Below are 15,157 nucleotides of genomic sequence, written 5' to 3'. Positions count from 1 at the left end.
AATGTCTGACAAAATAAACCTTGTGACCAAAAATGTTATAATAGACAAAAAGGAACATTTCACAATGACAAAAGAGTTAACACATATAAGGAAGCTATAACAATTATATATGCAACAGAGCACAAAAATACATAAAACAAAAACTGACAGGATTAAAAGGAGAAATAGAGAACTGAACAATTAATAGATGGAGATTTTAATATCCCTACTAAATAACTGATAGAACGAGACAGAAAATTAGCAAGAACATAGAAAAATTGCAAAACACTATCAACTAAGTTGACCTAATTGACATGTACAAAATAGTCTACTGAATAAAAGCATAAGACAGATTCTTCTCAAGTGCACATGGAACACTGACCAAGATAGACCACACCTGGAACCATGAAACTAACTTTAAACTTAAAAGAATAGAAACCATATAATATATTTCTCAGACCACGACAAAATCAAACCAGAAATTAATAAAATGAAGATATCTGAAGAATTCCAAAATCTGGATATTAAACGACACACTTCCAAATAACCCAAAGGTCAAACAGAAAATGTCAAGGGAAATTTTAAAAATATTTTGAACTGAATGAAAGTTAAAAATTAGATGGTCAGTTTAAGTCTTATGTACATGTTCCTTTTAAACACACTTTTTTAGGAGTGGTGGCAATAGGCAGAGGAATGCATAAAAAATACAAAGTTTGTTAGATACTCTGAAATACTACGTATCACTTTAGGACGATATGAGGCAGAAAACACGAGACACTAAACGACGTTGTACCAGTTATTAACTCACAGTCTACACGGTAAACATGTCTTCCAAATTTAAAACAATTTAGGATGAAGATTTTTAAATTTTTATAGGTAGCTTTTACAATGAGGTAAAAATCATTAACAAACGGTGAAGTGAATCTGTGTCTTCCTACTTGTTTTGAGAGGGACAAAAACTGAATCTTATGCAGTAAAAACAGAAAAAAGAATCTTACTGAAAAATAAGGTGTACTGTGTAACTGCTCATGCAAAATGTGTAATTACTGTATTTTCTTAACAACTCACCTATTAAGCTTCCCAAGTAAGGATCATCTGTTTTCAAGATTATTACATCAAAAACTCATGTGATAATGCAGACTAGTAAAACAATTATTTGTACAATAAACAATTTTTCACTTATAAAACTAGTAAATATAAAACAATAAGAGTAACAAATATATAATAAACATCCTTTTTTGTCATTTTTTACCTATACAACATGAAAATTTTGTCACATTCTTTTTTACATTCCCTATAAATACTCTCAGAATCTACCATGAGGCATACTAATAATCAACAAACTGAAACAGTACACAATTATGGATGCACTCCTTTTATTTCAAATTTGGGATATTTTACGCTAAACAATTCTCCCTATAAAGTTCATGTTAAGATTTAGACATGTTTTATATTTATTCGAAGATATATTAATAACTCTTGGCATAATCCCAGAAAATATACCTTTAAATACAGCTATCTGAGATACACAAGCCCAGCCAAAACTTCTTTCCATAAACAGATTTCATATTCTTAGATGAGGAAAAAGATGTTATATAATCTTATTTACCTGTTCTTGCTTTTCATTTGTGAGATTATGTGCAAAATTATTAGCAATTTTTATGGAGTTATTTTTTCTTAACAATGTATTAACAAATTAATGTGAAATTCTGTTCTACATGTGACAGATGTATCCTGCCTTAACGTGATGTTATATGTGTTAAAACGTTTTGTTCACAGCCAAAAATCTCATTTGAGTTTTAAAACAACTTTGTGAGGCAGTAAATCTGATGTTACTTCCTTTTATAAAACATGAGGAAACAAACAGAGGCAAAGTGATTTGCTTAAGGTCACACACACACACACACACACACACATACATTCTCTCTCTCTCTCATAGCATGATAGATACACAAATCTATTTTTAGACTACAAGAGGTAGAGCAAAAGAATGAAAGAATTAAAATAAAGAGCTTCTATACAATTATTCTGTGACTCTTTCTTTGTTTCATTTTAAGTCTGCCAAGCTATACAAAAATTAATGTAAATTTCAAAGCGAGGGTAGAAAACTAACAATTATAATTTTTAGTAATTGGTATTGCTAGTACAACTTAATTCACAGCTGTCAAGTCAACTTGCCAGATTACATTTTTTAGCACTGATTTTTAATTATCAATGTTTTGATCCCTTTTAAGAATCTAATAAAAGCAATAACCTGTCTTTCTAGAAAAATAATGATGTGGACATGACAAACTTTTTCATATGCTTTTAGTGGGTCTAAGAATGCCCTGGAGATCCTTGTGAGCTAAGTTCCACGAATTCTAAGTTAAGAATTTTGTACTAGAGGAACTGAAGAGCCCCAAAGGACCACAGAGTACTCAAACATGGTAACTGGTAACTGGTAATCTAACTAATATAGACATTTGATTTAATAAGGAGCTTTAAAAAAAAAAGGCTTAGTTCTAGAACACTAGTCAATCACATCAACTAACTCAGCACTAGTCTGAAGTGTTAGCATACCATCCATTCTATTCCTTTCACTATTTCAGTATTAACAGAGCAGTGAGAAGGGTGCTAACTCATGTGAATAATTAAAGACCAGTTACATAGTTAGAAAATGTGATTGCCTCTGTATCAATGCTTTCATTTTACACTAGGTTCAACTGTACAATCAAAACTTCAGAACAATGTTAGAAAGGAAAAGAGCGTCAGTCTATTGTTCTTTCATCTCATAATAATCTTTTAAAATATTAAGTGATTAGAACAGAAGCTCTTCATCAGAGGAACAGGACAGATGCAGGTGTTATTAAGATGCGATATAAACTCAAAGACAATAACTTTCTATTAACCTGTGGCAGTAAGAGTCTATCCAAAGACTTACCGACAATGTGAAGATGCCAAAGTTAAAGCAAAAAATAATGCAGTAATTACAGTAACAGAAACATTACGTTAAAGGGGAATTAGTAAAGAACATGGGAACAAAGGAAGTTCACGACATTTTAGAGAGATTTTTAAAAACAAATTATTTTTCTTACCACTATTATTTGTAAAATATTCATATGTAGAGCAATAGTCCTTGGAAGGTGTTGCAATTTGCTCAATAAGGATTTCTAAAACTAGTCAAAGAAAATTCAATTTTTCTTAGAAAGCTGTCTTTAGGAAACTTTTTGCCCCATCTTCTCAACATCAAGAAAGTTTCTGTCCTGAGGTGGGTTATGTTCAAGTGGCAGAAGAGTTCTTTTCTTTGGTTAAGGGACATCCTAGAATTCGGAGCAGCTATTCCATTTTTAAGCGAGTTTTAGGAGCTCAATCAAGACAGAACTAAAGCAAACCGAAGAGTTTCTCAGACAGTCAATGTTTTGGTGAGTTTGTCATGCATGGGGTAAAACGAGGTTTGATTTGTTAGCTATCTACCTATAAACAATATGATCTTACTATAAGCATAGCTGGTCTTACAAATGGCCACTGGGCAACAGAAATCAAGTATACAACTCCTTCAAATTAAAGAGGGAAATGAAACTCAGACATGTTAAGTGACTGACCTAAAATGAAAAACGCTAACTAATTGCTATAAACCTAGAGTCATCATCCCTCTAATGAAACAACGGATCCTGTCAATTTAACCTCAAACACATCTCCTAAATACTTGGGCCAAAGTAAAACCCCATCACCAGTGTCTTTCTGTTTTAGCCTACCATAGGCACTTCAGCTAGCACTATCTTTTTTTCTTTTTAAATTAAACTAAAACCATGAATCAAAACTTGAGGTAAATCACACTTCTTAAAGGCCTTTATTTATGCACAGATAAAGTTCAAGGTCCTTAAAACAGTCTAGAACGCTCCTTAAAAATCACTTTTCTTAATCTACCACTTCCCGCTTCATCTCCTAGCAGCCTCCAAACACATGGTACACTTTCATAGTCTCAAGCTTTTGCACATGCTGTTCCTTCTGCCTAGAAATACATGGAATAGATTAGGATAACTTATGCAAAATACTAAGTAAGATAATGAAGGCAAATTGATGCTCAAATGTTAATTTCCTGATTTTTACACATTAATTTATTATTAGTAGCAGCTACCATTTATTAAAAACTTACTAGGCACAAGTTTTTCATATACATAATCTCACTTATTTCCAAACACCACTTTGAGGTATTTAAAGACTAGTTATTAATCCACTTCAAAAATGAGTAAGTAGACTCAGAGAAGATAAGGAATTTTCCCAAGGTGTCACAGAGTGACAGAACTGAGGTTTATACCCAGAGATCAGCTCTCAAAGTCTGAGCTACATGAAAATATAAATAGATTGCCACAAATTCTCTCTTTATCTCACCCTCATCTCCCTCTCTCCAACAACCAGTGCTGGCATGGGTAAGAGAAACTGAAGTTTAAAAAATATGTCTTTTGTGGGGCTGGCCCCGTGGCCGAGTGGTTAAGTTCGCGCGCTCCGCTGCAGGCGGCCCAGTGTTTCGTTGGTTCAAATCCTGGGCGCGGACATGGCACTGCTCATCAGACCACGCTGAGGCAGCGTCCCACATGCCACAACTAGAAGAACCCACAACGAAGAATACGCAACTATGTACTGGGGGGCTTTGGGGAGGAAAAGGAAAAAATAAAATCTTTAAAAAAAAAAAAAAATATGTCTTTTGAGCCACAACTAGAATATACAACTATGTACTGGGCGGATTTGGGGAGAAAAAGCAATTAAAAAATGTCTGTTTTTGGAAATCGACATAATAATGGATATCAAAAGCTAAAAAAATCTGAATATTTTGATCCAGCTGTTTCACCCACTTATGGGATTTTGTATTCCAAACAATATTGCAAGATAAGAGAGAAAAAAAATAGGCCCCAAAATATTACAAATTTAGAACTGAGAAAAAAGAAGAAGCAGCCTAAATGTTTAGTAACAACAAACAGTAATTGATAATATATATAAACGCTTTTGATAAACAAATGGCAGCAACAGGAAATAGTGGAGTATATGAGGAAGCCATTTGGTATAAAACTAATTTGGTCTGACCTTGTTTTTCTAAAAGGGCCTGACCATGGATGCATTGTATATCTGCTTTAAGCATTTGCTATGTCCCAAAGACAAAAATAAATGCCCTTAACATAAAGATGAAACTTCCCACACATTGGTATTTCCTTAAGGATAAGCAACTCTCCCTAGACAAGACTCCCTATCATATGTGATGTATACTTTTTGTTCCAAGACTGTATATAACCACTCTGTACACTCCACTTCTTTGGTGCCCTTCCTTCCTTGGGGAAGGAAGACCCTGGGCTAGTCCTCAGATCTGGCTCATAATAAACTCACCCCAATTTTGACTTACAGATTGCTTATGGATTATTTGCATTGACACTTTCTACTACTATTATGATAAGGTGAGAAATGCTTAGATGTAGTGATGGATGTAAAAAGCTAGATACAAAATATATCTATATCGTAAAACTATTTAAAAAATATTGGCTGAAGACTGGAAGGGCAACACCAAAACATTAACTGTGCTTTGGGTGAGGTAGTAGAATTACAGGTCGATTTTCCCTGCTCTATTTTCTAAAAGTTCTTTATTAGTGGAGAAAACTATAACACTCTGAAGCACAGATGACGAAGGGATAAAAAAGGTCATTAGGTTTCCTGAATAAGATATAACTGGATTTAGAGGATCCAAATGCTAAGATAATAAGTTTCTACTTAGTCAGGCATTACTTTATGTTAGGACAGACTGAGAAGGAAGCTTGTAGTTATTTTTATTTGTTTTGACTCTTCTGATATGCAACTTGTATATGTTAGCAAGCATAAGAGGAAACTGCATAATAATTCAAATGCAAATATTCATACAAAGACCCAAAACCTCATGCTTGTTTAAAAAAGTAATTGCCACTTATCACTTGGTAAGAAACATGGCACCTAAATCAGGTGGGAAAATCTCTTCCTAAGGGTTTATTCCCACCTATTCATAGCCAATAGTTTCACCCTTAACAATTCAGGTTGATGCAAATTCTCATACCTGAAAAACACAGATATACAAAAGCTTAAAAGTAACACTTTTTTCATAAATCTCATTCGACAGAAAAAATATACCTTCAAACAATTTACTAATATTACCAGAAAGAAAACAAAACCTTTTCCCCACATTAGTCATATCAAACGGATGAGTTTAGAGTTAATAAGACATTTAAATAAAGACTAACAAAACACCAGAAGCCAAAAAACAAAAAAACCCACCAGTTGTTACCCTTGAGAAGTGATCTTTTTCTCCATATCCCTAACATAATGATTTGGAAAGGACAGAATGAAAAGGAAAAAAGAGAAATAAGTAAAAGCATGCACTTAATGTATAGAGAACAATCACACACTGGTCAAAAGGAAGTGGTTTTCTTCATTCTACTCTTCCATTATAGGATGACTGAACACTTGTTTTTAAAAATAGTGAGTAGTCCGATGGAGAACATAAAGTCTACAAGGGTGACTGGGCTTTCTCTATCAATAAGACCAGTGAGATCCCCATGAGGGATCCCAGAATTTGTTTTGCTATCAATAATTCACCCTTTCTATTAGTAAAGGAAAACAAAGTTGTCACATCTTAAAAATCCTGCCTGCAAAATGTGAAAGTTTTAGAATGAAAAGATCTTTAACCCTTTATAAAACAGAAAACTTTAAGGAAATGAAAATACTCCTTACAAACAGGGACTCCTACTGAACTTTGAAGTTGCAAGGTTAACTTACTAATTGGGAGAGGCAGAAACCTCCTTTGATTCTTTTCAGAACATAAGATAAAATTGAAATGTAAATACTCAAATAAGTCTCTACATCAATTATCCATCCTTGTTAGCTGACACCTTGGATTAATCTGAACCACTATAATCTTCCATTAGTACAGACATCAAGGATTATCATGTGAATTACAGATCTGGCTAGTTAGTAAAAGATGATAAGAAAGAGCACGGGAGTATGACTTAGGAAACAAATGACTCTTGGCTGCTAAAAATAAGGATTAAATACACTCAGTTCCATACTTCAAACTAGACAAAGGTATTTAGATGTCTAGCATGAAATGAAATATTTCATTCCTTATTTATTAGTTTCATTTCTTATTTATTATTTACTACTTTGGGAGCTATGAGGACTTTTTTTGAGAGATATAATCATTCTTAGCAATTTTAAAATAAAAAGATAAACTCTTGGGTCTCCTAAAATAAACCAATATTTGGAATGTTGTAAGAAATAAAAACACACTAAAAACAAAGCCAGGGGCCGGTCCAGTGGTGTAGCGGTTAAGTTCGCATGCTCCGCTTTGGCGGCCCAGGGTTTGCAGGTTCTGATCCCAGGTGCGGACCTACACATTGCTCATCAAGCCATGCTGTGGCAGCATCCTACATACAAAATAGAAGACTGGCACAGATGTTAGCTCAGAGACAATCTTTCTCAAGCAAAAAGAGGAGGACTGGTAACAGATGTTAGCTCAGGGATAATCTTCCTCACCAAAAAAAACCCCAAAAAACAAAGCCAACTCCTCCAATTTTATCCCATTCTCTGGAAAACATCTCACAAAACTATGCTTGGTGAATCACAAAGCCTCAATGATAGATACTTAGAATTTAAAACAACAAATCAACAAAAAGGAACTGAATCTTGAAGTCATATTTACTTTCTACACAATCTATCCCCAAAGCTTCCTAATTTCATTCGAGAGCCAAAGATCTTGAAGACAAATAGAAGCAAGACCAACTGCCTATTTAATTTCAACAATGTGTAAACACTTTGTCATTTAAACCAAACGATTTAGATTTATTTTCTGCCTTCATCTTCATCTTTTGGTTGGCTATCACAGTTATAACAAATAATCTATATTTTCGTCCAAGGTAATCTTACTTATAGTAAAAAAGACTAATTTAAACAGGCACAAAATTAAATGGCTTCTTTACAGCAATTATAACAGACTGACGACTTTTCTTTAACCTAATTATTCCTATGTTCAGCAGTAATAACTCTTCTACCTCCTGAGAACAGTCAATGCCAATTTCTGATAGATTTATTTGGAAAAATGCTGCATTTAATGGGATTTAAGAATTGATGGAGTTAAGAGATATGAAAGGCACAAACTCCCATAACGATCACATCAATATAGGAGAGTGTCATGAGAACAAGAGGGATTAATGCGGCGCTGTGAAATAAAAGACCAAAAGATATTTCTTTTCCCCAGATGGGATGCAAGTTTGAATTAGGAGGAAACACTTTTCTCTTAAACAGCTGCTGTCCTTGGCTAATTCTGCTTTAAGTAACTGTTAAATATATTTCTATTCAATTAGAAAAGAACAATCATTTTTTCCAAAACATACAATTTGGCATATGAAACCAATTCAAGTAAACGTGAAGTTAAGGAAACTTTTAAGTTAAGGAAATAAACTTTTAAGTTATTAACTTCTAAGTTAAGGAAATGATATTTAATATTCATTCTCTTTCTTCCTACTACTATTATGGTAATTTGGTATGAACTATCAAAAGAGAAACATTTAGAAACCAAAGTTAAATACCTTCCGATCTCAAAATATTTTGGACAAGTTTAAGCATGATGGCGTAATAATTAAAATTATTTACAGGTTAACAGCATACTTCAGAATGCATTCCCACATTATTTCTTTTTTCCCTTGCAAAATGCAAAACAAAAAAACCCAAAAACCAAGTAGCTTAAAGATTTGTGTCAATTCTATGCTTCAAAATTGGCTTACTTCAGACGGATAGACACTATTTTTAAAAAAGTATTTAATGAGGGGCCGGCCTGGTGGCGCAGCGGTTAAGTTCGCATGTTCCGCTTCTCGGCGGCCCGGGGTTCGCTGGTTCAGATCCCGGGTGCGGACATGGCACTGCTTGGCAGCCATGCTGTGGTAGGCGTCCCACGTATAAACTAGAGGAAGATGGGCACGGATGTTAGCTCAGAGCCAGGCCTCCTCAGCAAAAAGAGGAGGACTGGCAGTAGTTAGCTGAGGGCTAATCTTCCTCAAAAACAAACAAACAAAAAAGTATTTAATGAGAAAAAAATTATAAGAGCCATTTTAATATAGGTCAAATTCCATTACAGTACATATAAAAATGACAATAAAAGAATATTTTAAATGTCGACTAGCAGACCCACTAAATCATATTTTGTCGATTTCATTATAATACTCACCACAAAATATCTAATGCAACAAATGTTTTCACAGAAGCTGTCCATAGAGTAGTGGATATTAAGGTTAAAGAATATTTGCACAATGTAATTTACTTGGAGAATAAATTATAGGTTTGCTTCAGTATCACACTACCTTCTTGTCTCCTCTCTCTTCTACTTCCCACCCCACTCTAGTCTGGACAGTAAGGGAACAGTGGGGCCCTTAGGAGGAGATGGGAGCCACAGTCTTCCTGGAAGTCAGGGTCCATGCTCAGAATCTTCTTTCCTTCCACGCCCAAGATAGACAAGAGTTCATTCAGATTGGCCCTCTTCCAGTCAGGAAAATTTTCTAAAGTGTTATAAACCATCGGGCTAGAGGAAAGAAGAAAGGAAAGGAAAGATAAAAGGAAAAAGAGAAACAGAAATGAAGAAAGGAGAGAAGAAAAGAAAAAGAAAGTCCTATGTTGTCTTCCTAATCTTGACTGAAGAATTCAGGATAAGAAATAGCTTATAAGCGTGGAAAGTTAATATAATTAAAGGAAAAAAGACCACATCTTACATTTTTGTTTGCGTTTCTTCCTGAGGGCGGTAAGGTAGCAAAATCTAACAGACATTAGGTATTCATAATTACAATTATTCCCTCTTTAGCAGATGCTCAAGAAACATTTTTTAACAAATCTCTTTCCAGCGGTAACTGAATCATCTGTTTCCAAACTTTATATAATTTTCCAAGGAGACCTAGGGAACTTTTCAAATTACAAATCTCTACCTTTCTCCCTTTCTCCCTGAAAAGATGGATTCATGGGTCTAAGAATAGAACTGTTTGTTATTTTCTTTGGAAAGATCTCAAGGTGATTCTGATGATCAGTCAGGTTTGAGAACCACTGGTATAAAGACATTGTAGTATGGATGCCTTCTGCACTTTCACAGAAGCAGACTGGCTGTTCACATTGCTTTAACTTTCCTAGTTTGGTACAACCTGATGCTTTATACACAGTGTTTAGTAAGTCAGAGAGGGGTGCTTACCTCTTAGAAAAAAACATATATAAACTGGAAAAACAGGTAAGTCTTTTTGAGAGAAGACTGAACTGTGAAATAGTGCTAATGCAATGGAGAAAGGGAAGGAGGAACAGGCTATAAATCTAAGAAAAATATTAAGCCAACAATAAATATCAATTTCCCTATAGCTGCACGTACTTTAAAACTGTTGCTTTTGAAAATAGGCAAAAGCCTGGAGGTTATATCCCAAGGGGCAAATGGTAATTAAGAAATAATCATATAGGTAGCCATGAATGTTCATGTCAGGAAAACTAGTTTTCTTAAATTAATGTAATCTTGATCTACCACTGAGTTTTAAGTGCATCTATTAGATATTAGAAGTATCTCCCACCTCTACTCCAATATTTCTTTCATTTCAAAAATTAATATTTAATTAATTATGCAAAAAACAAGGTAAAAGTCATGCGTGAAGGACTGTATCATTCATTACAAAAATTATATATTAATTACACATTATGTGAAAATATTTTGCTTAGTGTTAAGGGTAATTAAAACATGAATAATGCTAATAGAAAACACAGCTCTTACTATTTGCCAAAAACTAATCGTAACCCTTTACGTAAATTAACTTATTTTAACTTTATAATAACTCTAAGAAGTAGGTTACTATTATTATCAGCACCTTATAGATGAGGAAACTGAAGCATAGCACAGGTTAAGGAACTTGAGCAAGGTCACAGAGCTGATAAGTGGGAACCTGATTTGAACCTGGCTCCACAGTCTGTGCTCTTACTCAATATATGATGATGTCTTTTTTTCAAGGAGTTTGCAGGTTAGCAGGAGATATGAGACATAAACACAAATAACAGTACAAGGCAGTATATTAACTCATTCAGCAAATATTTTTAATGGATAGGAATCATGAGAGATTTAGGTAAAGAAAAGAAGATCTGCTTAAGAATACAAAGATCTAGTTAAAAAACACTTTAGAATAAGCATTTCATTATATAAAGTTTTATTCATTAGAAATAAGAACAGAAAGAACATATTTCACTATATGATTGAAGAAGACCCTCTCGCCTAAAATGGTTATAACTTTGTATAGTATGGGTGATAACAGTTGACGGATTCCCAAGTCAAGTTTTGTTGGATCTGGTTTCACAGAAGAGAAATTAGGAAATCGTTATCCTGACATCCTTCAGTCTAAAGCTACAAAAACTTAATATGTTTCCTGGTGTTTCAAGCCACAAGAGAAAATATCCACCCTTAATAACCAAAGTTTTTTTCTGAGGCTAGAGACCCTTTTTTCGGTCACTTGTGAAGAGCTAAGGGAGTTTTAAGTGTCCTTTACAAGTATTGCCTTTTACCATTAAAACACATTTGAATTGGTGATCCAAGACTAGATAATTATGTATGATGTGGTTCAGAGATAAGGTTGATGGTACCTGCAGCCTCAGTGGGAGTTACTATGGACTCAGGATCTGCATCCAACAAAAATATAGTGTCCCTTTACACACACATGGTCACTTAAGAACAGAAATAGTCATTTGCATTCTTGAATTAGTTTATATTTCATTCCAACAGTTTCAGATAAGAGTCATAACACAGAAGGATGCACAGATACAGAACATATATAATCTTTACCTAACTCCAGTGTCTGAATAAAGCAATGATGATAAAAAAAAAAAAAAAGATACAACAGAAATAAAGAATATTGTCCAAAATTTACCTTAGCTTAGTAGCATTACTCTCAAGGTGGATGTGGAATGTGGGAGACAGCGGAATAGACTTAAATTACTAACATCAAATTGCCAGAGGACTATGCTTATAATATCTCAGTTGCATGGTATTCCCCTTTCAAGCAAGAATTTCTTTTAAAAAAGAGAATTCTCACACGGCCGAGTGGCTGAAGTTCCACAGGCTCTGCTCGGGTGACTCCTTTGAAAATTAAGTACAAGAGGTTGCGGCATTTTAGTGTAGAAATGCTAGAGCCACGACCTTGGCAAGACAAAGCTAAGGAACAAAGGACAGAAGAATCTGTCACCAAACCCAAAGGTGACTGAATAAAAGCGTTTTTAGACAGAGGGAAAATATTTGGAAGAAAGAGACAAAAGACAAAGTACTATCTCTCAGATTAAAAGAAACAGTATTAGAAATATTCTCTGTCTCTAACAGGAGTAAATAAAAGAAAAAAATGGGAAACCTTAAAGCAAAAGTAGACCACATGGCAAATGTGCAGGTGGGAGAGCAGCGTGCAGTTAACCTCCACAGCACTGTGGAACAAAGTAGGAGGGTGGAAGCTACAGTGAAATTGAGCAACATCTTAAAAAAGGGCGGTGTATAACACTCCTTCCAGTTTATACTAAGATCGTAGAAATAAAGTTAGAAATTACATATGATCCTGGGTGATTGTTCAAAACAGGGCTTGAGATTACTGGTTCATTTTTAGCTAGAAGTGGCCAAAAAGAAATATGTGTATCTAAGTTATAAGAAAAATCAAGGCTAGACAAAAATTGAATCTGCAGGAAAATAGCCTTAATTTTTATAATATTGAGATACTGCCCTAAAAGAATCTATTTGTATTTGTGTTTCTCCCTCTACCACTCATTCTTAATTTTTCATTCCCTCTATGACTAAATCACTGCCATAAATGATAACATAAAGGCATATGCAATTTTTTATATTATTAATTGAGGAGTTTTATGTTTTCTGTTAATTCATAGAGTAAATTGATATACCACTTACATTTGTCCAAAAACTTTCAAAGTTAAGCTATTTTGTAAGTGTCCTTAAATTGATCTCGTTCTTGTGATTAAAATTAGATAGGATAGAAATAAAAAACAGAAAGACAATGAAATGTTTGGCTTTTCTAGAGACAGTTACTGATCTCAAATCTTACAAAAGTAATCTAGATGAGAGTAAACACGGTACTATTTTATTAGTCCCCAAAACAGTTCTCCATACTTCACCATCTCCAATTTCTCCCTTCCCTTTCTTTCTTAAAACCATTCGAATCAAGCTTTTGTCTTACCACTCCTTTCATTTTTTTGCTCATTTACTTGTATTAGTAGCATTTGACAAAACTGAACAATTCCTCCTCCTTGAAAACCTTTCTTCACTTGGCTTCCCAGGCACCAGTTTTCCTACTATTGATAACCACTCCTTCTCAGTCTTTTTGTTGATTCCTCCTCACTGCCTCAATCACTGAACAAAGAAGTGCCCTCAAGCAAGGTACTCATAATATTTTTAATCTCTAATTACACTCCTTTGGAGAGATCCTATCCAGTTTCTTGGCTTAAATACCATATGCCAACAGCTACCAAATTTGTATCTTTGGTCCTACAATCTGCTGTGAACGCCAAACTTAGCATGTCCACATGGATGGCAGGAAACATCTCAAACTTTAGAAGTTCACAAGTCTCCTGTGAATTCCAAACTTGACATCTCCATGTGGCATTTTTAGTAAGTCTCAAACTTAGCCAGTCTAAAAGTCAACTCTTGGTCTTCTCCCCTAAGACAGCTGCCTCTGCTGGTCTTCATCTGAATTAACGGCAACTCCACTCTTAAAGTTGCTTGGGGAAAAAACTTTGGTGTCATCCTAGACTTTTCTCATTTACTCTTCACATGGAATGTATCGGCAATTCTACTGGTTCTTTCAAAACGTGAACAGGATCTGACTACTTCTCACCGGTGTACCACTATTTTATCTTACCTGGTCTGTATTCTACAAAACAGCCAAGCCGATCTTCTCAAAAAAATTTAAGTCAGATTATATCACTACTTTGCTCAAAATCTCACAATGGCTTTCAACTCACTCCCAATAAAAGCCAAAGTCCTAATAATGGTAAACAATGCTTTATTGACACGGTTCTTCTTCACTGCTCTAAAATCATCTACTACTCTCCACCTAGCTCACTCCAGTGCTGCAGCACTGGCCTTCTTTTCATTCCTTGAACACTAATCACAGTCTTACTAATCACAAGGCCTCTGAAAAATTTATTCCACCCGGAATACTCTCCTCCTACATTTAAACATGGATTACGTCTTCATCTCCTTCTAGTCTTCCCTCTAATTTAGCTACTCAGGTAGGCATTTTGTCACCACCAATTGAGAACTACAACCCCCTACTCCAACACTCCCTATCCCACCTTCCTGCTTTGTTTTTCTCCAAAGCACTTGTCAGCTTCTCATATAATAACTTATTTTGTTTTTTGTCTCCTCTGGCACATAAAATTCTAAGTCTCCTAAATCCAGGTCGGATATTAAATCTTCACTCATATTGCAGATTTCAAGTCATTTATTCTCTAGGGTACAAAAGCTTACTGAATCTCTGCCTTGATGTCTTTCATCAATTTTGTAAAGTTCTCAACAATAATCCTAACATTTGCTTCAGCTACATTATTTCTCTTCTCCCCTTTTAGGCCTCCTATTGAATATGTTTAACTTTCTTAACCCATCTTCTATCTCTTTTCTGTATTTTTTACATAATTTTTGTCTCTCCATGCTTCCTTCTGTATATTTTCTTCTAACTTACCTACAAGTTCAATAATTCTCTTTTCAACTGTGTCTTATCTGCCATTCAACCAATCCACCAAGTCTTTAATTTTGGTAATGATATTTTTTCAGCTCTTGGACTTTCATTTTTAAAATAGTTCTTAGTTTCCAGTTGAAATTTTTGATCTTGTCTTTCACTTGCCAGCATGGTTATCTTCAAGCTATGTCTGATAACTCTAATATCCAGACTCGCTGTGATTTTGTTTCTATTGTTCATTGCTTATGCTGGGTCTATTCATGCTGGCTTGGCTTTTCCCATGCCTGTTTATTTTTTATGGTGCCCTAGTTACTGTATTTACAATTTTGAAAAAATAAAGGAAGTCCTTAGATGATCTTTTTTAGAATATCTTCTTTCAGAGAGCATTTAATTTTGCATCCTATGGACACTAGCAATCCTGGATTACCTCAATTTAATGTCAGGGCTGATGTGAT

At 34.6% G+C, this 15,157-nt stretch overlaps 1 protein-coding gene across 13 annotated transcripts in view; it reads right to left on the bottom strand.

Annotated features, from left to right (window-relative positions):
• Window positions 1–15,157, bottom strand: part of COP1 (COP1 E3 ubiquitin ligase) — a 237,358-nt gene that overhangs the window by 36,591 nt on the left and 185,610 nt on the right. Inside the window, exon 19 of one of the 13 annotated variants that reach the window (XM_070497942.1) lies at window positions 9,359–9,544. The exons of the other annotated variants lie outside the window; for them this stretch is intronic. Coding sequence (XP_070354043.1) covers window positions 9,530–9,544 — 15 coding nt within the window. The 3' untranslated portion in view covers window positions 9,359–9,529. Of the gene's footprint in view, window positions 1–9,358; window positions 9,545–15,157 lie in introns of those variants that run through there. 13 annotated transcript variants of the gene reach the window in all.

Source organism: Equus asinus, chromosome 25 (assembly GCF_041296235.1).
Source record: "Equus asinus isolate D_3611 breed Donkey chromosome 25, EquAss-T2T_v2, whole genome shotgun sequence".
NCBI lineage: Eukaryota > Metazoa > Chordata > Mammalia > Perissodactyla > Equidae > Equus > Equus asinus.
The sequence above is the reverse complement of the archived record's forward strand: the minus strand, read 5'-3'. Positions and strand labels throughout refer to the sequence as shown.